This window comes from Orcinus orca, chromosome 12 (assembly GCF_937001465.1).
Source record: "Orcinus orca chromosome 12, mOrcOrc1.1, whole genome shotgun sequence".
Lineage (NCBI taxonomy): Eukaryota > Metazoa > Chordata > Mammalia > Artiodactyla > Delphinidae > Orcinus > Orcinus orca.
The window spans coordinates 8,150,500-8,176,457 of record NC_064570.1 but is presented as its reverse complement, the minus strand read 5'-3'; the positions used below and the strand labels follow the sequence as shown (position 1 = coordinate 8,176,457).

The following is a 25,958-nucleotide window of genomic DNA, read 5'->3' as shown; positions in this document are numbered from 1 at the left end:
CGACAGCAGATCTGATGGTATCGTGTGTGTCTGGAAATGTTACGAGCCAGCTAAACGTCTTCAACAATTTGTAACGTGACCTTGGGGCATGTTTTAGAAGACCATCAGTTATTGTGGAAAACAGTTCCCTCCTGCCACAGCTCACTCTCGAGACAGAAAATACAAACAGAATAATTGAAAATTCACTTGAGCTGGAAATTGAAAATTCACTTGAGCTGGAAATTGAAAATTTCACTTGAGCTGGAATTGAAAATTCACTTGAAAATTCACTTCAAATTCAACCAAATAATTTGCAAATATCCTTGGGTTTCAAACGGCTGGAATTTACCTTCTCTCTAAACTTCTAATGAGAATCCTTTTTATAGTTAAAAAAAAAATATCTCTGGAGCTAAGACCCGAACATTTTACGCTCATTTTTTTTCATGACTGTTTGGATAAACTACTCAAGAAAATAAACTTGAGTACCACATGGTTGGTGGCTGGCACCTACTTTTATATGAAGAGGTGGAAGCTTTTGACATTGATTCTGGGTTGGCTTATAAAACATCCAGTTTTATGTAGCTCCAAATGCTTCAAGATGGCATTCAGGTGGGGCAAATTCTGAGGGTCAGCTTTTCCCCCAAAATTGTAAAACTATTTCATTACATCTGCAAGTTTCTTCTACTTGGAATCAAGATGGTGCTCTTTTAGAAAAATTATGCCTGACTTTATTTGGTCTTGAAACAAGGAAAATAAAAATAAAAAATAAATAAAAATAAATAAAAAAAACAAAAAAAGGAGCACTAAATCACTCAGTAGGATGTTTACTTTTGCCAGAGACTTAACTGTCACTCATCTCAAGAAGTGATCCAAGTTCGCAGGTGAAAGGCATCGTGTCTGTGGCCTGGTGCTGGACCAGAGCGTTTCAGCTCCTCAAGGAATTGTATTTAGTATCAGGAATCCATGAAAGAAACCCTATATTTCCCCTTTTCTCATTCACTCCGGGATGCAAACATTGTACAGTTTATTCATTTTGACCTGAGCAAGAATAATAATGAAAGGAAATGAACCTGAGCTGATAATGAGGTGAAACAAGACTACATTCTTGAAAGTTAAATGGACACAGGGAGGAAGATGGTTTCTGGGACACAACAGCCAGGTAACTCCAAACGTTAGGTGGTGTCAACCTGAAAACTGTCTAATTGAAACCAGCCCAGAAGTCATTCCTCTTGGATCCAGACATATTGACATTGGAATGACCTAAAAAAACATCGCGTCTAATCGTTTTTCTCGAAATGCCCATCCTGAAAGGCAGATCATTTACAACTTCTCTTTGTTGACTTTCGTTGGCCCTGTCAGAACATCCCCAGCGTCACCACCTCCCTGGTGAGGCAGGTGGGGGGCGTGTCACGGGCCTCAGGTGTATGCGGGGCTTTTCATCGCAGAGGGGCCAGACAGGCGAGGCAAGGTTGCCACTGTCCTCGGCTGGTGGAGTTTGTTTCGGCAGCATCGCACTCCTGAAGTTATTCAAAGTAGGCTCAGACAAGGCTAGTAGAATGATTACATTGGTGTATCTCTCAGGAATGATCAGTGATTTCCTAGCAAGAAAACCATTCAAAATCGGTGCCTGTGATATTTTGAGTGAAGGGCGTCGGTATACTTTCTAGTTCAATTCCCCTTTCATTATGCTGCGGAATGACGATTCTAATAAAGTGCCTTAAGGTTTACAAGCAAAAGATCGGTTAGTCCAACTTTTAAACAATGGCGGCAGTGATGAAGTATGAAGAACATAGTCTTTGGAGCCGAGGCCTTCAGGTCCAATTCTGTTTCAGCGCTTTACCCTTTACCAGCTGTGTGACTCCAGGCATGTTATAAATCCTTGGTGTCCTTGGATGAGAAGTGGGTATAATGAACCCCATTTATCTTATGTGAGGATTAACTTGAACAATATATATGTGACAGTGCCTGATGCCCAGAAGGCAAGTGATAAATCCTAGTTCCTGCTTGCTGTCCCCTCACACCCGCTCTGCCTTTCAAGTGTGCCTTGAATTGAGAGTTCCGTATAATTGCTGTGGCTTCAGGTCAAAAGGAAGAAAGGAATTCCTCTGAATTTTTAAGGTGCCTCAAGATTTTACCAGCTACAAAGAAACGGTCTCCTTTTTGCAGCTGCGTTTTCCTCCCACAGATCGAGAAGTAATATATTGATCTCCTCCCACCTTCTCAAAAAAGCTTCTGCTGAAAGGACCCAGATGGTGGACGCAAAAATGTGGTTTTTGCTTTCACTCACCTTTCTTAACCAAGTTGTCATCCATGCTCGTGATATCAGTTCAGTCATTAATAATAGTCATTTTAACAATGGTTCTTATAATTAGGGCTTTCTGGAAGACATCAAAAAATCACATATAAAAGTCTATTAATTGCATTTAGAGGATAATTTTGTAGTCATAATCTCACGGTTTTGTAAATAAAGCCCTACCCGTTTGTAAAGGAGTTTGTAATCACTGGAATATTATTTCCAAACTTCATATGCAAGTTAAGAAGTCTAATCAGTACAGATTTATCTCTGAGTCGGTGAGAGAGGGTGGGAGCTCAGAGGGGCAGTGAAGCCAGATTGGGAAAGAGGAGAGGCAGGAGGTCACCCTGCTTCTGGAACATGTGAGTGGCAGGATCCAGGGGTTGGAGAGAATGAGGGTGCCATGAACAAAGGAGCTCCCGGAAGAAGGAGTTTTGTCCCCATCCTGGGTACCAGCTGCCACTCTCTGCTCTCCCAGAATGCCTGTTCTCAGGCCTGCAACATCCCGGGCCAGGGGGAGCCTGGGCGCCGCAGAGGTGGGAGGAAGGTCAGGAACAGCCCCTTGAGCTGGACGGGGATGCTGGGGAGGCATCTTTGTTTCGATCCTTGAGGGCGCCCCAGGGCCCTTTTCTGAGTACAAAGGAGAGAAAATCTGGGTTCCAGCTCCCTTCCTTCTGAGGAAGCTGAGGAGCCCCTGGCAGGGGGCGCTTGCTCCCCTGGAACCATCATGGGGCTGGATCACTGTGCCCTCGGCGTGATGCTGAGAAGAAACCCTGGGGCGTTTGCTGACCCTTCCCCTCTCCTCCTTCACTAGATGAGTTCTCAGGATTGGAGACCGACACGGCAGTGCCCACGGAAGAGGCGTACGTGATCTATGATGAAGGTACTAATGTTTTTAAACACATTATTTGCATACTTTTCTGATGGGAGAATCTTATTTTAATGACTAAGTGGATGACTTCAATTTCTGTTTCCTTCGGAACTCAGGGGTGGGTGGCAATGCTTAGGGAAAGGTGGTTATACCGTCCCCCTCCAAGCTACCCTCCAATACAGGTTAACCTAAAGGAAAACAGTGTTCTTGATACACAGATGCAGCTTGCAGACCAGTTCCCTGAGCCCCCCTTTCCCTCCCTCTCAGCCCCTCCCTCCTCTAGAGATCCTGGAGCTGCTTCATTCTGAGCCTTCCTGTCCCCCATCCACACCGTTAGTAAAATGACTTGGTTTAACCAGGTCTCGGCCTCCAGCCTTGACTCTTCCCATTCTCATTCTTTCCTTCCTCTCCTTTTCTAATTACATAAAAAAATGCAGTGCTCTAGATGTGCTGATTCTTTTTTTTTTTTTATCATAGCATGTTTTCATGTCAAGGTAAGTTTCTAAGATAAAGAATACACACGCCTTGCATGGCACCTGGAACACTCACTCCATCAGTGGTAACTAATCCTGTCATTGTACTTACGACCCTGCGATGGTTCTGTGTGTTTTGTAAGTTGCCTCTGAAATTGAAGGAATCCACGTGGAAATCTTGTCCCCACCCCAGTGCTGGCCTTTGACACTCGGGATGTCTGTCCCCACTTTTGTGCTCTGCCTGCCTGCTGCTGTCTGTAGTTCCAAGGCTCTTAAATCACGAATGTGGGAATAATGTCACCTTTGATGCCATCACGATTGTTCCATGTAGTGGTTTAATCCCCCAGTTTTCAAAAAAAAAAAAAAAGACTTAAAAGAAAAACAGCAGATGTGAGAAAGCAAAGGAAGCTTTCTTAGCATCTTTGAAAATAGCACCTTTCTTATGGTTTGGAGCTGTTGAAAGGGAGCAGAGTTTTCTTTTTTGTTAACGGATTAGTTCTCTGAATAGGATTAATCCTACACCCCTCCCCAGAGAAAAGCCCATACACAGAAGATAAATTTTTTAAAAAATCAAGTTTCTTTTCTCATGTGAATTTTTTATGGCTTTAAAAGGGAAAATTATTTAGGCAGAGAATGGTCTTGGACCAGTAACAGGAGCCTGCAAAACGGGGTGAATTCTAAGTTTCTGTCCAGCTTTGATTCTAAAAATCTCATTTTTCTGGTCATCGTGTTTCTTTTTTCCTTCCTTTCTTTCACCAGGAGCTGCTTTTCCGAGAGGACTGAAGTGGGAGGAGATACTGTTTTGTTAGCATCAAATTCTTTTCAGGCATAGCGTTTATTCCACGGAGTGGTGGGGTGCGTGCGCGCACGTGCTTCCGTGTAGAGATCAATCTTAAGAAGGTCTCTTTTGAGGGTACACGGTGCCCCTTTTCTGGAAGTGCCCAATTACGAAACCATCGCATCGTTTCAGATTATGAAGTTGAGACCTCAAGGCTGCCGGCCACCACCAAGCCCTCCACCCCTGCTGCCACTCCTGCTGTCATCCCCCCGGAAGGCTCCATCAGTTCCTACCCTGAAGAAGAGTTCGATCTGGCTGGAAAGAAGCGATTTGTTGGTAAATAGAACTTCCTGAATCAGAGAGCCGTGGGTTTTAACTTTCGTTCTTTGACGAAGAGCACAACTAATCCCTTGGATTGGCCAAGGCACTTGCAGTGGTAGCTTATTTTCCCGGATGAATTTTCCATTTGGGCTGATTCAGCGAGTCATTCCTGTTTAGATGCACATGAGCTTGCTTTCTGCAGAAGTCGGGAGGGGGGATGAATGCAGGAGAACGTTTGGGATCCGACAGAATAGAGTTCAGAGAGGCTGCCTTGTGTGGACAAAGAGGAAGGAACACTTTCGATAATCACCAGTCCAGGGAATATGAGTATTTTTACTGTAGCCAACTTTTCTGAGATGAGACTTCCACTAGGCCTTGCCTGCACTTCATTAGCTTCTTCCTAAAAGATGAGCAGTTTACTGAATTGAGCTACTTAGAGTTTCAAAGAGCTGAAGCTGTTTTCCTTCAGTTTTTTTTAAAATTAATTTATTTATTGTTGGCTGCGTTGGGTCTTCGTGGCAGCGCGCGGGCTTTCTCTGGTTGTGGTGCGCGGGCTTCTCATTGCGGTGGCTTCTCTTGTTGCGGAGCATGGGCTCTAGGCGCGGGCTTCAGTACTGTGGCTCACGGGCTCAGTAGTTGTGGCTCACGGGCTGTAGAGCGCAGGCTCAGTAGTTGTGGTGCACGGGCTTAGTTGCTCCGCGGCATGTGGGATCTTCCCGGACCAGGGCTCGAACCCGTGTCCCCTGCATATGCAGGCGGATTCTTAACTAGTGGTCACCAGGGAAGCCCATTCCTTCAGTTTTTTCTTCCACTCTTTTTTACATTCTTTTCCCATATAGGTCATTACAGAGTATTGACTAGAGCTCCCTGTGCTATTTATTCAACAGGTTCTTATTATCTTTTCTCTGTATAGTACTGTGTTTGTCAATCCCAATCTTCCAATTTATCCCTCCCTCTTCTTCCCCCCAGTAACCACAATTTTGTTTTCTGCATCTGAGACTCAACTTCTGTTTTGTAAATAGGTTCGTTTGCCCTTCAGTTTATTTCCTATAGTTTTTGTTAGCCTCAAGGACTTGCGACCTAGAAATTGATTCTATTCTTCTTTCTCGATTATTAAAACAATTTCAGGAGGATATTTTGTTTCACTAAACTGTGTTTCATTCCCTTTGGGAGTCTTCTTTTCCCATGCCTTTAATGAACTTTGCTAACAAGACAGATTAACATATTACTAAGTGGAAAAACAATAAGTTATTACTGAGTGGAGACAGGCAACAGCTTAAACTAATATCACACTTTTCTGTTTCCAAAACAAATGTTCTGCCATCAGCAGAGAACAACTCTTGCCAGCCAAGATGTAGTATTGAGTGTCTGAACCACACGTACTTGAAGAACAAGAATCTTTGTGTGTGTGTGTGTGTGTGTGTGTGTGTGTGTGTTATCTGTTTGAAGTGCTTTCTTTTTTTCTTTTTTTGAATTTTAAGAATCTTAATTAGAAGGAGGAGTCCTGAGACAAATGGTAATGCTGGGCCATGGCACGCAGAAGCCTGGCTGAATCCCCCGAATGTGCTGACTTTTCTCTCTGTAGTTCCGTGACAGAAATAGAAATGCTTTCAGTGCTATTATTAACTGCTCCAAAGAACTCTTAAAAGCCTGAAAGGCTTACTATTGTCTGGCTATTTTCATATGCCTATAACTCTATAAAGCGTAGTAGACGGCTCCCCCAAACCTCCTGATGAGATCATGAACGAGCTCGAAAGGCCTAATTTTATACAGAGTATTGGAATATAGGGGATCTAAAAATTGCTTTCAGTCCTCACAGCCACTGAGAATGAGAACCTGTACGAAAAGATGCAATGGAACGTTTAGAAAGTTCTAGAAATTGTTACTTGGGAGCACTTGGGGGTCTTGAATGTATAAAGCTCAAATCCAATTCCTTGGCTTTTCTAACTTCTAGAGCATATGTAATAAGAAGAGCTGTGGACTAGAGGGAAAAGCTTCTGTTTGCCCGCTGCTCTGGGGGCCTCTGTCAGCATCCGTAGGCTCAGCTGGAGTGTGGGTTATCAGTTCTTGTCCTGCCTTAATTCTGGGGCCCGTGTATCTACTGAGATCACGTGTATAGAGAAAGCTTGAGCCTATCCATAAATGTGAGGTAGCTATCATCGTCCTGAGTGGTAATGTTGTTAGAAGGGTATTCAGGCCTGGCCTGTGCAGACATTGCAGGTAGTTATGTGAGTCCCTGAAGTCCCAGGGAAGGCCACCCAGAACTGAGGCTAAGGCTGTGTATCTTGATCAGCGTATAGTTTTTTCTGGTCCCAAGACAGCCTAGGGAATGAACTGAGGTTGAGAGAACTCTAAGTCGGGCTGATTCACACCCTTCTAAGTTTTGGGGCGTAGGAATGGCAGAATGCTGCAGGTGTATGTTATACTAGATTGTAGCTCAGAGATGTTTCAAAACCACCGAGGTCATAATCATGGACGTTGATGGGGCGATAAGCTCTTTTGACACCATGATGTTGAAAGATATAAATATATAGATCCATACAAGAGGGCTAAGGATGCGCGTCCGAGTTTGGCGTCAGGGCTGATGACCCTGGATGCTTAGTAGGAAGAGGCTGAATCGGGGGGTCTACTCCTGGAGCAGACATCATGTTTCTGCCTCCAGAGAAAGCCTTCAGCAATCCGACTGGGTATCTTTGTTCTCTTCCAGCTCCTTACGTGACGTACCTAAATAAAGACCCGTCTGCCCCATGCTCTCTGACTGACGCTCTGGATCACTTCCAAGTGGACAGCCTGGATGAAATCATTCCAAACGACCTGAAGAAGAGTGACCTGCCTCCTCAGCATGCCCCCCGCAACATCACTGTGGTCGCCGTGGAAGGCTGCCACTCATTTGTCATTGTGGACTGGGACAAATCCGCCCCGGGAGATATGATAACAGGTGTGTCCAAGGCAGATGCTCAGAGTTCCTGTCAACCAGTAGGTGGGAAATACAGACAGTAAGGGATGGATGGATGATGGATGAGTGGATAGATGGAAAATGGATGGATGGATGGATGGGTACATGAATGGATGGATTGGATAAATGAATGATGGATGGATGTAAGGATGGAAGGGTAGGTTAAATGGATGGACAGATGCATGAACTGGATGAATTGGATGGATGAACGCAGATGTCTTCTTTTAAAAGGATGAAATAGAGGCAGTATGGGAAGCCTTGTGGGGTAGTATGAAGAGCACTAGATGAAAGTCACAAGTCCTGAATCCTAGTCCCAAATTGGTTTTTATGACTTTGAGCTACCTACCTCATCTCTCTGGACCTTGCTTTCCTCCTATGCAAAATGTCGTTACATCTCTTATACTCTGTAATCCTGCAAATAGCCAGGGAGTCCACAGAGCCACACTAAGATGAGATCCCACAGCATGGTGATGAAAGAGCTCCTACTGTGCACTACCCGGAGTCACAGTCAACCCTGGGGTCGTGACAGCCTCTTCCCTTCTTTCCATGTCTGCTGGGTGCTTCCAAACCAGTCTCCGTGTCCCTGAATTCCTTAGATGGGCCCCAGATGTGATGGCAAAGCGCCCAGGGATCTTCCTCCTCCTAGGTCTTGGCCTGTGAGATGTTCATGAGTTCATTTGATTCTGCCAAGGATATAGTTGAGGATAAATTTGTTGAGATAAGTTCCTACAGTAAAGAATTAATGTGTTTTTGAATAGACCCTTCTTTTGCAAATGATTCTTTTTGGGTCAGTTAGTTATATAAGAGGAAGGAACATATGTGTGTGTGTGTGACTCGGGACTGGGGATGGTGCCGTTAAGTCAGAGTTTGACATATTATCTGTCACTATTATGCTAGTGTGGTTCATCGAATTCAAAATTTTTAGTGCTTTTGCTTTATGTCCCCAACATTATCTCTTAAAATGATAAGAAAATATCCAAGCACACCCAAAGAGCAACTTTTCTAATGGAGTTTGCACAGCAGCCCAAAAACCAGGATAAGGAACACAGGAAAGAGTGCCTGGCTATTGTGCCGGGTAAGGCGGAAGGGCCAGGGGAGAGCGAGGGTACAGATCAAGGGGGCGGAGTCTTGGTCTAACTGTAAGTGACGGTCGCCCCCAGCCTGTGAGCTGCAGAGGCTGCAGAGGCCAGCTTCTGTGAAGTCCAGCATGTTCCTAATAGAAAACGAATAAGTCAACGGAAGGAGGAAAGCTTGTAGTCAAAGCAGCCAGAAAATCCTTTTATTAACTGAATATGATTTTATGAATGGCAATTTTGAAAAGCAAGCAAGTAAGCATACAGAAAAAAATAATGGAAAATCTTAGCTTAAGCTATTTAGCTTTTGATCTCTTGCATAACAGATGTTACTTAGAATAAATATACCACTGTGCCCTGAGCCACGGGGCTTCTGAAAAACAGAAGGATGGATACAGGATGAGAGCGCCAGCCACCTTAGACATGCCTCAAGGGCTGCCGCGTGAGGAGCCTTCAGAGAAGTCCCGGTAAATGTCACCGGACTTAACTCCGAAGCAGTTCCTGTATCATCCCATAGAGGGCGTGCTTCTGAAACACATGCTCTTGTTAACTTCACATCCCAAGCCTTCCTGGAGACTTTGAGGTCATCTCATCAACACATACCCTACACCTAACCCTAAACCAAACCGCAGTGCCCTAATCACGAGTACTCATGCCACGAGCATAGATAACATGGCTGAAGTATTTATAGGGATTCGGGCACTCCCGATAGAAGGTTGTGCTGATACTGCGAAGCTGTTTACTGTGGAATAGTTCAGCACACGACAGCCCTGCAATATGCAGGGCTGTTTAGACCCCAGAGGCTAAAAGAGAATATCGTGGGAGCTCTTCATCAGCAAATGAAACAACCACCAGCTCTTTTCGCTGTAGAACAGCGAGGCAAAGTGGATACACAGATACCTCCTAGACCCAAACAGAACATCACACTTCTGGGCCCACTGCAGGGCATTGGGTCCTCCATGAGATATTGAGCGCTCTGCTGGTTTCCACCAGCTGTACTCTCTTGCACAGGCGGTTGAGTCAACATGTAACCAGGTGGTATCCAAACGATATGAAACTCCTGCAGAGTGAGTAGGCCGTTGCTTTCCCTGATCAGTCCCAGTGAATGAGGCAGTTACTCCATCAGGAGTGACTCCATAGGAAATCACCCACATGATGGCCTCTGAGTTTTTCAGGACAGGTTTTGATAAGAACAGAGAAAGGAGGAGTTACACGTGCTCTGATAGCACATTATAAAAATTCAGACCCAAGGATAAGCAGAGAAACCCGCGTAGCATGTGGGACGAAGCACAGGGTTCTGATGGAGTTGATTTCAAGGCGGATTAGCCGGGCAGACCCGTCAAAACGGGGCTCCTCGGGCACATGTGTGAGGATGTGCCTTTGTTATATGCAGCATGTGTGGCTTGATGCGGCTGTCCTCAGAGGAGGAGGGAACCCTGTGGAGAGGGCAGCAACCCTTCCCAGGTCGCCATGAAATATTTGTTGAAAAAAGAGAAGAACGAATTCCTCCAGAAAGCAGCGTGGAAAGGCTTCAGAGCCCAGTGCCTCTGCTTCTGCTCCCTGTGTGCTCGGCAATTAGCTGTGTGACTCTAATCCACTCTTTCCATCACCAGAATAGGTCTTAATGGAGGCAGTCAGAGAGAACAGGTTGCTAAATGAAGTTGTTTGCCTCTTAGATGCTTTTGATGCTGTTGATCTTTTCCTCCTTGACCTGCGATCCAATTCTCTCAACCCGAGTCTCCCTCGCAGGCTCACCCTCTTTGACCAAACACTAAAGGTCGGACTTGCCGAGGGCTTGGTCCTCAGTTCTCTTTTCCTCTTACTCTGCGTTCTCTCGCTCCAGGATGTTACCCACGCACACGGTTTTAATTCATCTGGGAGGGGAGTCATTGGTTTATAGCTCAAGGCCCAGCCTGCCTCTCCTCTGAGCCTCAAACAGTGAAAGCATGTCTACTTGACATCGTCACCGGGATGTCTCCAAAGCGTCTCAGACTCAGCGTGTCCAGAATCAAACTCATGATCCTTCAGAGCCCCAAACCTGCTCACCTGGGCTTTCTATCTCAGAGGAGCCCTCACTTTTCCACCCATTTTTTGCAAGCTTGAAGGTTTGGAGTCATCTTAAAATCTCCTTTTATTTCCCCTCCATATTCAGTTCATCACTAAATCCTGTCGGCTTCACCTTTCAGGTTTCTCTTGCATGCATCCATTTCCCTCCATTAACACCACGGAACCTGAGTTGTCACCGCCTCTCACCTGGATATTGTGACAGCTGTCTAGCTAGACCATCCCATCCATGCCCCACACCGTGTCGGTCCTCCACTTTGCACCAGAGAGATGCGCTGAAGACAGTCTTATTGTGTCACCCCTTCAACGTGTTCCCTTTCTTCTAGAATGAAAAGCAAAAGCCTTCGTGACCAAAGGGCCCTGCATATTTTTTCCATTTTGTGCTTCCTCAGCTTCATTTCTTGTCGCCCCTCCTCCCACCCTGCCACTCGGAGGCTCCGCCTTCTCCTGGCTCCTCCCTCTTCAGCATCTTTGCCCAGGAATTCCCTCTACCTGGAATTCACTCCACCTCCTACCATGCATCTTAGCTGCTTCCCGTCCTTCAGTCATCAGCCCCATTTGGGGGCCCTGGGGGAGCTCTGCCCGCCCCCCGTCCCCCAGCACGTGGGCTGCTCCTCAGTTCTCATCACGGCTGTGTAATCCTGTGTGTCTGCCGGCCTACTGCTCCTGGAGTTTTAGATAAAACGAGTCGCCGTTTGACCTCCAGCACGTAGTGCAGGGTCTGACACGTAGAAGGCACACAGTAAATGTTTGTTGAATGAATTAACGAATGTGAACTTGGACCGGATTTTTACCCCCTCTCTAAGACTCAGTCTCCTCGTGTGTCAGAATGAGGGCAGGGAAACCTATATACTAGGACCAGGAGAATTCATCGAAGTAAGACTTAATCCAAAGGATTCGGCGTGATGTTTGGCACGTAGAAAGTACTTGACAACGATTTCCTTCCAACGTAAGTAAAGAACGTGTGAAGCTCTGCGGTGAGCTTCCCTTGGCCTAACGAGGCAGCCTTGAAGGCTGGGCAGGTGTCAGGGCTGAGGGCCCACCCGCTGAGGCCCATTAACAGCAGATAAGGCAGAGAAAAGAGCTGCCTGACAGGGCAGGCAGAGATATTCAACAGCTAGAAACTAAAGGAGAGCCGATAGCAGTAGGTGAGGAGATCACCCACCGTGAGTCTGGGGTCTTTCAGCCACACACACGGCATTCACCATCACGGTTTCTTCGTTTCACGTGAAGGACGATTGTATATATCTCTACCAGGAGCTTCTTAAATACTTGTGTGGAGGTCACTGATCCTTTCTTCTGCTGCGCGCTCACAGATGTTATCAATTCTAAGGAGATGAGGAAGGCCAGGGAATGTGGGAAATGAGGACACGGAAGAGAAGTAGGGAACCAGCTCGTCACCAGGAAGTGTCTTTAATTTTGTCATCTGCATCTGGTTTCACCAGTGGGTACCAGCGTTCTATCCCATCTGACCCAACACACTCCCCTTCTTGACTTCTCGCACAGAGCTGCCTCCACGCCACTGTTTCCTTCCTGTCATCCTCCCCTGGGTTATGCCTCTGGTGTGATGTGGTTCCTTGATGCTCATTGGGTTCTGCCTCCTTTCCACTTGTAGGTTACTTGGTTTACAGTGCATCCTATGAAGACTTCATCAGGAACAAGTGGTCCACCCAAGCTTCATCAGTAACTCACCTGCCCATTGAGAACCTGAAGCCAAACACAAGGTATGATGTGTCAGTCATTTACAAACAGAAAACGAGACCTATGTGCCTGGTCATGGATATCCTTAGGTTGAAAAGAAAAGGATTAATCAAAAATGTCTTTATGGTTTCTTTTGAGTTCTCTAGTTAGCTCTCATAGACTGTCAATGAATGCTCACCATATGTCATGTATTTTTCTTAGGGGAAAGCACTGTGGGCACCGTAATTGTTAGATTATTGTATTTCTATTTTGTTCCCTCTTTTCCGGAGACTAAAGCTACCCACCATTGGGGAAGGAAAGGTTGCTCTGTGTGTTGAAAGGGGATCGATCTGTTTGTACTCACCCCATGGTGGCTTAGGCAACGCAAGCTTTGTACGTGACATGGATGGAGCAGCAATGACTCAGACTCTATACTGTACAAGTTCAGATCATTCAAGAAAGATGTATTTTACACATTAATAACGGTTACAAGAAGCGTGTAACCTAGTCGGGGCAGTGGCTCGCTAGCCAGAGGGCCATCTGAGAGTGAGCCCCCAGCGTGAAATACGCAGAACTTGCTTCGAGGGTACAAACAGCATGAGCGTGCATTTCCTCTTTTATACTATCTGGTTTTGCTGGTAACAGCCATCAGGAAAGAACACAGTGGTCGAGCTGTGGTATGCTTGTAAACTGGCTCTCTGGGAAAAAAAAATCAAAGCAATAACAACTGGTTTATGGTATTTGCCAATTCCTCCCACCATGGCCAGTTCTGAGCTACCCTGGCTCTGCGGAACGCCTGATAGTTAGCGATCGGCTCTCTGAAGCCTGTAGAATGGCTCTAGCACACCGTGGACGTCAAGCCACTGTGTTTCCATAGCGAAGTGTTCTAAGTGAAGTGACTTGGACCCAGGGTCTCCCATTTTTTTATAGAGTCAGAGGAACACAGAGGAGATTGGAACAAAATACTCTCCTTAAACAGAAATGTGTTGAAAGGGATAGAAATTGGACAATATCCTCGGGCACTGAGAGACTTCTGCACTAGCAGAGAACTTTCCTCGGGGCCTGTTAATGTCCTGGGCTCCCTTGGACTGCGCTTTCATAAACTGTTATAAATTTTGAGATTCAGCAAATAAAAAACAGGAAACTGAGAGAGCACTTTTCTTAGCTCTTCTCTGATAGTAACGAAAAGTTGATTCATTGCAAAAAGTAAAACTAAAGAAAACGAAGTCAACATGTCATTTTTTTATTGCGGGCAGAGTGAATGTTCTTACAGCACAGCCTCAGTATCAGCTGAAAGAGGCCTTAGGGATGTTTGGCCGCATGGCTCCTTGCAAATCCCAGTGCCCTGCACCCTCCGCAGTCCAGCGTTCCTGTAGCAACTTTTGGTACCAAACTGGTGCTGAGTTGTGAATAATATCAGGGCCCGGTTACGTAGGATGGTTGATTCGTTCTTTCAGTAGGTATGATTGAGTGTCCGCGATCCACCGGTAAGTGCTTACTGAGTGTCTGCTCAGGCCAGGCACCGGGCTCCACGCAGGAGAGAGCAGTGGGCGTGGGGAGGACGTGGGGCAGGGGTGCACAGTACACCGTGGCCCCTCATGGCTCGCACAGCCTGGTGGAGACAGATAGTTTATAGATGCATAAGTATGAACCTTCCCCGGCCAGTGTTGTGAGGGAGAAGTACACTGTTCTCTGAGGGTACGATAGGGGGCTTTTTGCCTGAGCTTGGGGGTTAGCGTGCAGTCAGGTGAGCTTCCATGGGGGAAGATAAGCAGCACTTCACCTGGAGAAGGTGGGTGAGCAGGTCAAGTTGCTCCAGGCAGGAAGGGTGTTGGGAAGCCGGTGGGCTTAAGGAAGAGTAGGAGGCTGATGTCGGGGGCGGGGGGGGGGGGGAATGGGGAGGAGAGGAGGCTGGAGGCTGGACCAGCCGGTCCCAGAGGGCCCTAGTGTCCCCTGAGGCTCAAGTCCTGCGTCCACCCACACTGAGCGCCCTGATAGACAGGCTGGGAGCAGCAGCTGCCTCTGCCCCGTGGTTCGTGCGTCCTGCGGAGGGAGTGGGCCGGCTGGAAAGCAGGGCGTGTGCTTCCTGCTACAGAGGCTTCCTCCGACGCCCCAACAGCTGCTGAACTTTTACAGCCCGGGAAGCGTGCCACAATGTAAGGACGCTCATTTTTCCCCGCGTTTCCCCTAACGCAGGGCGTCTCCGATGGGCTCACTGGGGTGTCCACGTGTTTATTCCACGGAGGCTGCGTCTCCCCACCCTCTGCACAGTCCTCAGGGCTTCTCAGGACCCCCTTCAGAGTCCTCGTAAGAGACGCAGAAGTCGGTCCAGCCCAGGAGAAGACAGGATGTAAAAACTGGCTTTGGTTCTTTATAACTGGATCTTCTTTTCTGACAAGTTTAAGTGGGCATTGCCCACCTTATTCACCCAACTCAGCCCTGAATCACTTTCTGGAATCTTCATATTGTAAGTCCATACCTAAAGTACAGAGATTTGTCACCATGGAGGCTGTTGAAAAGAAGGCGCCAGAAGCTTGTAGAAGAAGGCAAGGCATGGACTGCTTTTGTTACTTGGGTGAGACAGAGACTCTTCAGGGTATGAAATGTACATTTTAGTCTGTAGAAAAAGTCTTATGTGGTTTTCGAAAATAGGAATTTTACTCCTTTCATAATCCCATGTTGTTTTTCAGCTCAGCATATTTAAACTTATTTTGACATATTAGGCGAGTTCAAGTGGAAATACATCTTTAGAACTGGGCCATGTGGGCTTTGCGGAGCACTGGAATTATTGTGTGGACAGGAGGGTAGCTTTGGAGAATACGTAGGTTTCAGTGGTAAAACAAAATGGATACAACCAAGAAATCGGAATAGTCTCTCAGGCAATTGGTCATCCCTCTGCCATCTCCTCAAATGCACAGGGTGTTTCCCTCTGTGGGTCTGGGGAAGAGGTAGCAGCGTGGCTCCAGGGATGGCTTGAGAAATATTCAACAGAAAGGTCCCCTGTAGCCTCTGAATATCAGTGTCACTCTCTAGGTTTCGATTTCCTTTTTTTTTTTTTTTTTTTTTTGCGGTACGCGGGCCTCTCGGGGCACGAACCCGCGTCCCCTGCATCGGCAGGCGGACTCTCAACCACTGCGCCACCAGGGAAGCCCTCCTATTTTTTTAAGGAAAAAAAAGTATCTGTAAAGTTGGACTGTTATCATTGATGTATGCCCAACCCACTGCTTGAACTGCTAGCAGAGTCTGCCTTTAACTCCACGACCGCTAAGTTAAAAGTACGCACAACTGAGAAAACACGGAATGCTGAGTGAATTGAGATTTGGGAATTCCTATGTTCTTAATTGTGCATATCTTTTTTATAAAAAAAAATGACATTTAAAAAAGGATTCTGTCCTACATGAGATGTGAATATACTTTCTCGGAAAGCTTAAAAGAAGACTTGATTTTACCGAATGGGCTTTTCTTTGCTCTCTGTTTAATCAAACCCCAAGTCAAATATCTCTGTGTAACTGTGAGACCAGAGGCTCCCTTGAGGTTCTCAGAAAATCAGGAGGCTTGGTGCCAGGGCAGAGGTGCCACAGACACATGCCTTTGCTCTCTAAATGTAAATAATTCTCCTTTTAAAAATTTAGGGTGTCTTAATTAATGCATGTGATCTGTGTGTCTGACAATCAAATACAGGATTTTGTAACATTGAAGTGTAGCTTCTGCTAGCTGGAAACCAAGACTCCTCCTGAACTCTCTGAAGTGGTGGAGAGCTTCCCCGCACAGGGATTTTTTTACCCACCTTCTTTACCCGGAAGTGTTGATAGTTAGGGGCTAAGAGAGCACAGATAACACCTGGAATCCCAGAGGGGAGGACAACAAAGAGGAGCAGTAGGTAGAGTGGGTCTTAACTGTGTTGGTTTCCAGTATTTTCTCATCACCACTTTTGGTCCTAGAGCTCATCAGAGTCCAAAGTAAGATGCTCTGGGACTCCCAATCTGCCTGGCTTGTCGTTCTCCCTCTAGATGAACAGGCTGATTCAGACAGTGTGCTTTCTAGCACATTCTCTGTTCCAAGAAAAAGATTAATCCACAGCAAAGCGTCTCCAGGCCTTTTCCTCTTCCCCTTCCCGGACTTGCTTCTCTTTCCTCGAGGCACAGAAGCTGGAAACTCAGTGACTTCACGGCTCCAGAGCCAAGCATAGCACTTGTCCTGCACCCAGAACATTGCTGTCGTGTTAGTTCCCCCGAGGAGACCGGCCTCAGGACTGCTTAGCCTTCTCCCTGCCAACAATGGGTTTGCATCATCACACTGTCAAACATCCTGCTTTTTCACACACAGTCCAGTGATTAGAATTAGGTTACAATTGGAATTCTGCTTGGTAAGCGTTTCACCGCTCCATCTTCCCCCTCCAGTCAGTAGAACTCAAGACGGGACAAGAGGAGACCATTGCATTCAAGGACGGGCCTGCGCGGGGCAGTTCAACCCTTGATGCTCTAAATAACACACACAATCTAAGTGGCCTGTTTGCCCAGTATGCCCCTCTGTTCCCATTAGTCACATGTATTGTTTTAAAAAGTTATTCGAAAATGAGAAAGTTTAGAAATAACATGAAGAAATAGCAGTGGTGTATGCATCTGTGAAAAATAGGACTCAAACCCTGCCACGGAGGAGGTGCTGAATAGTTTGGGTGTTTGTCTCATTACACAAAAATTAAACAAGGTTCTCTTTCAAAAAATGTTTTCTTCCAATTTCAGGTATTATTTTAAAGTTCAAGCCAAAAATCCTCACGGCTATGGACCTATCAGCCCTTCGGTCTCATTTGTCACAGAATCAGGTATGGGTGACTTCATGTCCTCGTTTTTTTCCTTTTCTTAAAAACAAATAGTCTGAAATCATGTCTACAATAGAATAAAAACTGAAGAAGTGAAATCCTCTTCTCTTTAATCAGTTCATATTGGATGTCATTTTATAAGATAAACATGATTTTCTTTCTGCTGAGCTAAAAGTTGGATAATAAAATTTAAAGTAATCTTCATTGGAACTGCCTGGGAAGTGAAAAGATCAAGTTCCAATCAAAAGGGGGGGAGAAAATCTAGTTTTCAACCATGTGGGAAAGATAAGTTTGAATCTATCTGTAGAGATTTAGTTACAGAGATAAATTCCTTTTGTTTTTTTAATTGCAAACAGCTGAAGAGCATAAATGTCATGTGACCTGAGGGTACCTTGCTTCTTTCAATTAGTCACATCTCTTAAGTTGCTTCCTTTACTAGGAGATGAAAATGTCTCTACTTAACATGGAGGGTCTAATTAAAATACTGTCCATCTTGCAAGCAATATCACTCAGAGGATGTCCCTACTTTGGGATGCTGGTGTGCAGAGGTCTCAAGCCCTTCAGTGAAATGTCCCCGTGGTCATGGTCTGAGGCAGTACACACAGAGCTGCCCATGGTGGCAGGTGCCGGGTTGGCAGCCTTTCTGTGTAGGAAGCCAGGCTGGAGAGTTGGTACCCATGGTCCCAAGACAGGCACTTACAGAAGCCCAGCTGGGTCGGCTCCACACTAACGTGGCTGTCGCTTCCATTTGGTTAGATTATTTCCTAAGAGCAGGAGAGTAAAACAAGCATTTACACTTACAGCTAATGGTATGTCACTTTATTTTATAGAGAGCAGATGATGTCAGAATGAATGGTCTGTACAAAGGGGCAGCACAAAGCAGATCTGGGGGGACGAAAATGTTCTGTGTGTGATCGTGGTGGAGTTCCATGAGTCTATACGTGTGGTAAAAATTCATAGGATGTGCACCCTAAAAAAGTAATTTTACTCTGTGATAATTTAAAAAAAAAAAAAAAAAAAAAGGATGGCCCATGTTTACCTGGCCTGTATTTTATAAAAATGAACTTCTTCTAAAGCAGAATTCCTTATAATGTAGTTTTATATTAAGTGGCACTATTTGGGCTAAGATATAGACATGTTTTAAAACAGCTATATTGAGGTAGAAATGGCATACAGTAAACTGTTCATCCTCAAGATGTACAGCTGAGGAAGTTTTGGGGTATGTTTGTACCCTTGGAGCCATCCCGGCAGTCATGCTGGTGCACAGCTCCATCACCCCGACAGTTTCTTCCTGCTGCTGTACAATCCAGCCCTCCCTTCCCTCCCCGTGTGCCCATCCTCTCCCCTCTTCTCAGACAACCACTCATGGGCCTTCTGTCACTATGGATTCATTTGCACCTTCTAGAATTTTGTATCAGTGGAATCATACAGTGTGAGTTCTTTCGTCTGGCTTCGTTCACGTAGCATCCTTTTGAGATCCATCCATGTTGTCATATTTATAAGTAGTTCATTCTTTTTTATTACATAGCAGTGTTCCATTGTATGTGCCACAGTTTGTATTTATTCACCTGTTAATAGACATTGGATTGTTCCTACTTTTGGACTATTACAAATAAATCTGCCATGAGCATTCATGTACAAGTATTTTTAAGGACATATGCTTTCATTTCTCGGGTAAATACGCAAGAGTAGAATGGATGGATTGCATAGTAGGTGTGTGTTTTTACTTTTTTAAGAAACCACTGAACTGTTTTCCCAAGATGGACACATTTTAAAACATAATGAGTATTGAATTATTTTGTGGTACCCAATGTCAAAATATTATCGTCAAGGACCCACACCATCTATATAAATAACAAGACAATATAAATAGAAAAGAGTATTTCTTGAAAGGAAATGCCTAGAAAGTAAAAACTAAGGGAATGTCTTGGCATCTGTCAAATGAATCTTACACTTTCTTTATCTATTCTAGCTTGGGTAGTTCTTTTAATTACAAAAAAAAAAAACCGTTTCAACAGTTGCATGGCTGTGTGATGTAATAGTGAAGCCAATTATTTATTTTTCCTTCTACAGATAATCCTTTGCTTGTTGTGAGGCCACCAGGTAAGTTTCTCTTCTTGATAAACTTGACATTCTAGTAATCAAGTTGAATATTGAATACGAGATTGTTATGGTTACAAGTAGATGCGCTGAGCCGCTTTTGTATTTTTGTAATTTTCTGACAACTTCTATGGTTTCTTTGCACCCATCATCCTAATCTAGGGAAAAGCATGTTCTGGAAATTTTTAAATAGGGCCATAGCAGCCAATATCTGTAAAAACCATTATGGGTGGCCAGTATCTATGAAAATAGATAACTTTATTTTCATAGCCCCTTTGAATATTTTAAATTGCTGAAAAGATAGCAAAATGCATTAAGTGTACGACAAAATTTTACTTTGTTTTTCAAATAAACCAAGAAAGACCTATTGCTTAAGTTCAAGACTGGTCTTATGAGTGACAAGAACAGGAGGTGCCCGTGCTGAGGGATCTTGGGGGTGGGGAGGTAGGGTGACAGCCCTGCAAGGTCAAATTTGCCATCATAGCTTATGTTCCTTGGCTTAAATTAGGCTTTTTCTTACTCTGAGAATCCTTTATAGAAATGCAAACACGTTAACTGCATTCAGGTACAAGGAACTCCCCAGTTGTACTTCAGTACAAAGAAAGAAGAGAAAAGACAGAGAGAGAGAGAGAGAGAGGCCACTGGGAGGTGGGAAAACTGCTCAGAAAAGCCCTGAGAGAAGGGGAAGTCCCAGGGAATAAATCAAATTCTCCGGTATTTTGTGCAAGAATAAACGCTGTGAAACGCCATGACTTAGAAGGTGTGCTGTGTGTCGCCCAGGTGGTGAGCCCATCTGGATCCCATTTGCTTTCAAACATGACCCTGGCTACACGGACTGCCACGGCCGACAGTATGTGAAGCGGACGTGGTACAGAAAGTTTGTGGGAGTCGTTCTTTGTAATTCACTGCGGTATAAGATCTACCTCAGTGATAACCTGAAAGGTAGGTCTTTGGGGATGCTGTGCTATGGGAAGGTGTGGAAAGCTTTTAGTTTATCAGATGCTAACTTGACGTAGCAGGTGCATCAGAATGCATTTGAGGTATGGACCCATCACATCTCAGTCTGGCTCAAGTGCAAGCCAGTTTTGCAGGCTCTATTCTGGAGTGACTAGTATTTACATTGGTACCCAGGAATATATGTATATATTTTAAATCTACTACTTTTTAGGAATGAAATCCAAAATTCTCTTAGAAACTTAAAGGCTGTTTTTCTTTGTTGTTAATCCCATAACATTAACAATGAAGAAAAATGGCCTTTAAGCTTCTTTAAGGTATGAGTGTAAGCTGGAAGTATTGAGGAGAAGTACCCCCTACGATTTTTGCCATTGGAACAACTTTACAGAGAAACAATGTGGATGGTGAAACATATATGAGGTGCACTATTTGTTCTGTGTCCAAAACTTACACTGTTTTCATCATGGTAGGGGATTAAAACAAAGAATAACATAAGTATTTACTTTGAACTACTAACATTTCAAAGTACCATTTCTCCCCCGCTGGTTTTAACTCACCCACTTACCCAAAATTGTTTTGTATTTCAAAATTTGCACAACTTTTAATTTTTCTAGTACATACATTTAAAAAGAAAGAAAACTTGCCCTCAGCTGGTTTATATGTTGTCAGACGTCAGGTTTTTTGTTGTTTTGTTTCTTGCTGCTGCTCATCATTTCTAGATAATGTCAAAATCTCCCCAACCATCCCCCACCCTTGCAATTTCTCCGTGTACATGCCTCTCCCTACAACCAGTCTGTTCGTTTCTTGCTGCTCTTTTTTCCCTCTTGCACACTGTCCTTTTGCTCCGGGAGAGGCTACACAGCCATGTCTGGTATCCCAGGGTTGAGAGAAACACCTTTGCCCTACTGTGCAGCTCTGGTTCAGGACCAAGGACAGCGCCTCATGCTACAGACACACCCCCTACTTCTAGTTATGTACGAAAATAGTTTCTTCTATTTTTCTAGGTATTCATGCTTTTCATAATTACTTCATGATACGTTCTCTGCCTATCAGAGTTTCCTCCTTGTTTTTAAACCAAAGAGTAGAAAGGTCTCCCATCTACGGGCTGAAAATGCCTATAATATTAGTAGTTTCCATTTATGAACAATTGCTAAGTATTTAGCACACATGAGCCTGCTGAATCCTTATAACACTTTGAAACCGGTGCCATTATCACCATCTTTCAAACATGGAAAGTGCGACACACAGAGCTGAAGTCACATGCCCACTTCAAAGCTTGTGCAAATCCCTCAGCCAGCACGGCGGTTCTGGAGCAGTCAGTGACTCATCGCCTTCCTTTACGCAGATACATTCTACAGCATTGGGGACAGTTGGGGAAGAGGTGAAGACCATTGTCAATTTGTGGATTCACACCTGGATGGAAGAACGGGGCCTCAGTCCTACATAGAAGCCCTCCCTACCATTCAAGGTAATGTGAACCAAGGCCCAGTGTAATATACTGGGGGGTGGAGAGGAGGGCTGACATAAGGAGAAAATTCACTGTAGCTCTGCATTTGGTTTACCATTTGAAGATAGATATTAGCAGAATTTTGGAGCATAAAAATAAGGAAGAAACAAAATACTCCTACCACATGCTGGGTTTAGGGTGAGCCTTGGAGAGGTAGGGACACAAAGGAATATAAGACCTTACCCCTACCCTCAGGAAACATGGTCAGTAATTGGGAAGGGAGGATAAATATGTGAAAGGTAACTAAGAGCAAGCAACTTAAAGTACAAATAATGACAAGAGTTATGTCACATGATTGTCCCATTGTCAGGTAATTGTGCAGATTATAGTTACTCTCTGAGTTCAAAGGGCAGAGGCTGGGCTTCCCTGGTGGCGCAGTGGTTGAGAGTCCGCCTGCCGATGCAGGGGACACGGGTTCGTGCCCCGGTCCGGGAGGATCGCACATGCCGCGGAGCGACTGGGCCCGTGAGCCATGGCCGCTGAGCCTGCGCGTCCGGAGCCTGTGCTCCGCAACGGGAGAGGCCACAACAGTGAGAGGCCCGCGTACCGCAAAAAAAAAAAAAAGGGCGGGGCTGCTGCTTGAGGCTTCCAGGGAAGGTTTTCAGAAGAGGCAGAGTCTGAGCTGAGTCATAAAAATACATGCAAAGATTAGAGGGCCTTCCAGGTGGAGAATGCCATGAACAAGAGTCCCAAGAAAGAAAAAATAAACAAATACAAACCAACCATGATATGCTTCAGGAGATCATGTATCAGCTATTTCATGATGGCATTGCAAGGTGAAAGTAAGTGTATTAATCTCAAAGTTAACAACATGTAATACATTACTAACTGCCCCAAGCCCCCAAATAAACAAACAGAACAACTGAATGAAGTCCAGCAGTTTAGTGACCTGGCATTTTTAAAGATATAAGATGCTCTGATCTTTAACATTTTTTAGTTTGGAAAAAAATACCATAGGTGGTACAAAGATTACCCATTTTCAAAAAATTAAGATACATTAAAATACACAAAACAGTAAAACAAGTATGTTAGGCAGGGTTCTCCAGAGAAACAGAACCAACGGGAGATGGAGAGAGGGAAAGAGACAGAGGTGGAGAGAGGGAAAGAGAGAGACAGAACAAGATATATTTTAAGGAACTGGCTCTTTAAGGAGGCTGGCAAGTCCAAAGGCTACAGGGTGGGCCAGCAAGCCTGCTAGAGACCCCGGGAAGAGCCAATGCTGCAGTTAGTCCAAAGGCAGGCTTCTGGCAGAAGACCCCTCTCTTCAGGGAAAGTCAGTCCTTTCCTACTAGGGCCTTCAACTAATTGGGTGAGGCCCACCCACGTTGTGGAGAGTAATCTGCTTTACTTAAAGTCTGCTGATTGAAATGTTAATCTCATCTAGAAAATAATTTCACAGAAACACCTAGAATAATATTTGACCAAATAGCTGGACGCCATGTCCTAGCCAAGTTGACATAGAAAATTAACAGTCACAATAAACATACATAATACACCACATCTCTTAATTGTTTCAGGATCTTGCAGTGCCCCAGGGTTAGTATTAAATGCATCGTTTGTATTTCACTGTGTTTCTGTGACTGTTCTGTCATGGTTTGGGCTCTGAACAGAGGTGCTGGTTCATCAGAAACTCACTGGAGGAATGGCAGGTAACCTTTCATCTTACAAGAGGACACAGGGCCAAAGGGGTGAGAGCGGTTGTTGAGTTGCCAACATTTTTTGAGGAGGTTGGAGCATCACTTCTTCTTGAAAGGAGAAGTGGTCAGAACTGCTACAGGATTCTTTCCTCTGAGAGGTTTACTTGAAAGATCTGAAAGTCTACCGCGGATTCCGAGAGGTAAATCTTGGAGGCCTGCGGTTCTAGGCAAGTCAGGGGCCCCAGATTCTGTGGGAATCTTGGTTAAGGTTGCTTGCCCAGCTCAGGGCCTGCCCTACTGGGAGTGCTCCATTGTGATTGACTAAAATGACCCTCCTCTGTGGAGAGAGAGAGAGAGAGAGAGAGAGAGAGAGGTGTCACACATGTGGAGACTGGATTATCCCCACAAATCATCCTTGGGATAAACCTCCGAGGGTGGGTGTTGTGACTCCACACAAAAATGGTCGTATTTATTTGGAAGTAACTTTTGTCACAAGAGCAACTTATCAGAAATCTTCTGTCCGAAAGGAGGTTGTTAGGATGAGGATTCTTCCAGTTGGTTCAGGTGCTTTTGATGCTATGATGCAGACACCAATTCCAAGTGTGGGTTCTTTTCCCGCACCACCAGGCAATTCTCCAACACCAGCGGGTGCTCTACAGTTCAAATCTGTACTGAAACCATTTACCCAGAGATAGCATCAGATGCCACAGTTTCAGACCTCAGTCCTACAAGACTGCCCCCTTCATGCACTTTAGATGCCAATCACAGTCCACCTTGTCACCTGTCCTTCTGATAAGGACAGGCTATAAATCAGAGGTTCCCATGACCCCCTCTTTGGATTTGATTAACTTGCCAGAGGGGCTCACAAAACTCGGAGAGACATTTCACTTACTAAATTGCGGTTTATTATAAAAGGAGGGAACTTGGGAAGAGCCAGGCGGAGGAGATGCATAGGGCAAGGTATGGGGAAGGGCAGGGAGCACCCATGCCCCTTCGAAGCACCACTCTGCCTGAATCTCCATGTGCTCGCCAACCTGCAAGCTCTCCGAACCTGTCCTTTGGGGGTTTTCTGGAGGCTTCATTACATTGGCACAATTGACGAAATCATTGGACAGTAGTGATTGAACTCAATCTCCAGCCCCTCTCTCCTCCCTGGAAGTTGTGGGTAGGGCTGAAGGTTCCCCCCCTACAATCACACGGTTGTTTCCTCTGGCGACCAGCCCTCATCCTTAGATGCTTTCCGAAAGTCACGTCATTAGCATAAACTCCGGTGTGGTTGAACAGGGTTTACTATGAATATAATAATATTCCACACACCTTTATAGCTCTTGTCACTCAGGAAATTCCAAGGGCTTCAGGCGCTCTGTGCCAACAATGGAGATGAAGACCAAATATACATTTTCTATTATAAATCACAATATTACTGATTATTCTTTCCCTTTCTTTCCTTTTACCTTCCAGGCTACTATCGCCAGTACCGCCAGGAGCCAGTCAGCTTTGGCAACATAGGTTTTGGAACCCCCTACTACTACGTGGGCTGGTATGAGTGTGGGGTTTCCATCCCAGGGAAGTGGTAACCACAGGACAGTCGTGCTGGAAGCTCGTCCTGCCCGGCCCCCTCGACTAACCTGCACTAGGGCCTGTGAGCAGGAGAAGGGATAGTGTCCCAAGCTTCACTGTCCCCAGTGTCAGCAAGGCCACACGGTGGACACCGGACACTTCAGGCATCTTTGATCTGGAGCTCAGTACTACTTCTTGGCCTGGACCACACACAGGATTCAATGTTGCTGTTAACTTTGCTTCTCCACATGTTTTGCTTATAATAGCTCATCCCAGAGACGGCAGACGTGCGCAGCTACCAGGACGCCTGGTGTGATTTTCATACTTTTTAGGCACAAAGTTCAGACACTTTGGTATCTCCAGGGATCAGCATACACACGCTGTGCTTGCTTTGTGGGACACCACCCATGTTCTTTTTTCTCACTGGACCCCTCCAAAAGTAGCTGAATTTAAGCTTTGGATCCCTTTCTATGCAGTAGAACTGAATTACTAAAAATGCCACCAAAGGAAATGTAGCCTACTTAAGATTTATTCTATGGACTTAACCCACCACTAGACCAATTGTATCAAATCTTACTTGTAAATTCTCAATTTTGATATATATATATATATATATGTATATATGCATATACATATCCACACTTGTCTGCAAAGACTGATTAAAATTGCTAAGTGTGTACTTGTTCACTAGATAAATGTGTGTGGGACTTTTTGGAGCAGAGGTGCTGTTTATTAACCTCTTTTTAGAAGGGTCCAGAGAACAGGTACTCTGTGTAACACGGCAAGAACGGCAAGGCACGCGTTCTTCCTGTGAGCGCTGCTGAGCTGCGGAAATGACTGGGATGCAGCGATGCTAGCTGTGAGCCGGTGGCAAACTGAGTGATTTCCACCTT

The 25,958-nt window shown here is 45.1% G+C and overlaps 1 protein-coding gene across 2 annotated transcripts in view; it reads left to right on the top strand.

The window, feature by feature from the left end:
* Positions 1-25,750, top strand: part of FNDC1 (fibronectin type III domain containing 1) — a 97,690-nt gene extending 71,940 nt beyond the window's left edge. For both annotated transcript variants that reach the window (XM_033404017.2, XM_049695276.1), the window contains 9 exons: positions 3,087-3,155; positions 4,587-4,730; positions 7,423-7,653; positions 12,424-12,532; positions 17,231-17,310; positions 19,381-19,410; positions 20,188-20,349; positions 21,707-21,829; positions 24,967-25,750. In XM_033404017.2, the coding sequence (XP_033259908.2) occupies positions 3,087-3,155; positions 4,587-4,730; positions 7,423-7,653; positions 12,424-12,532; positions 17,231-17,310; positions 19,381-19,410; positions 20,188-20,349; positions 21,707-21,829; positions 24,967-25,082 (1,064 nt within the window). In that variant the 3' untranslated portion in view covers positions 25,083-25,750. The remainder of the gene's footprint in view (positions 1-3,086; positions 3,156-4,586; positions 4,731-7,422; positions 7,654-12,423; positions 12,533-17,230; positions 17,311-19,380; positions 19,411-20,187; positions 20,350-21,706; positions 21,830-24,966) is intronic.
* The last annotated feature ends 208 nt before the right edge of the window (positions 25,751-25,958 follow it).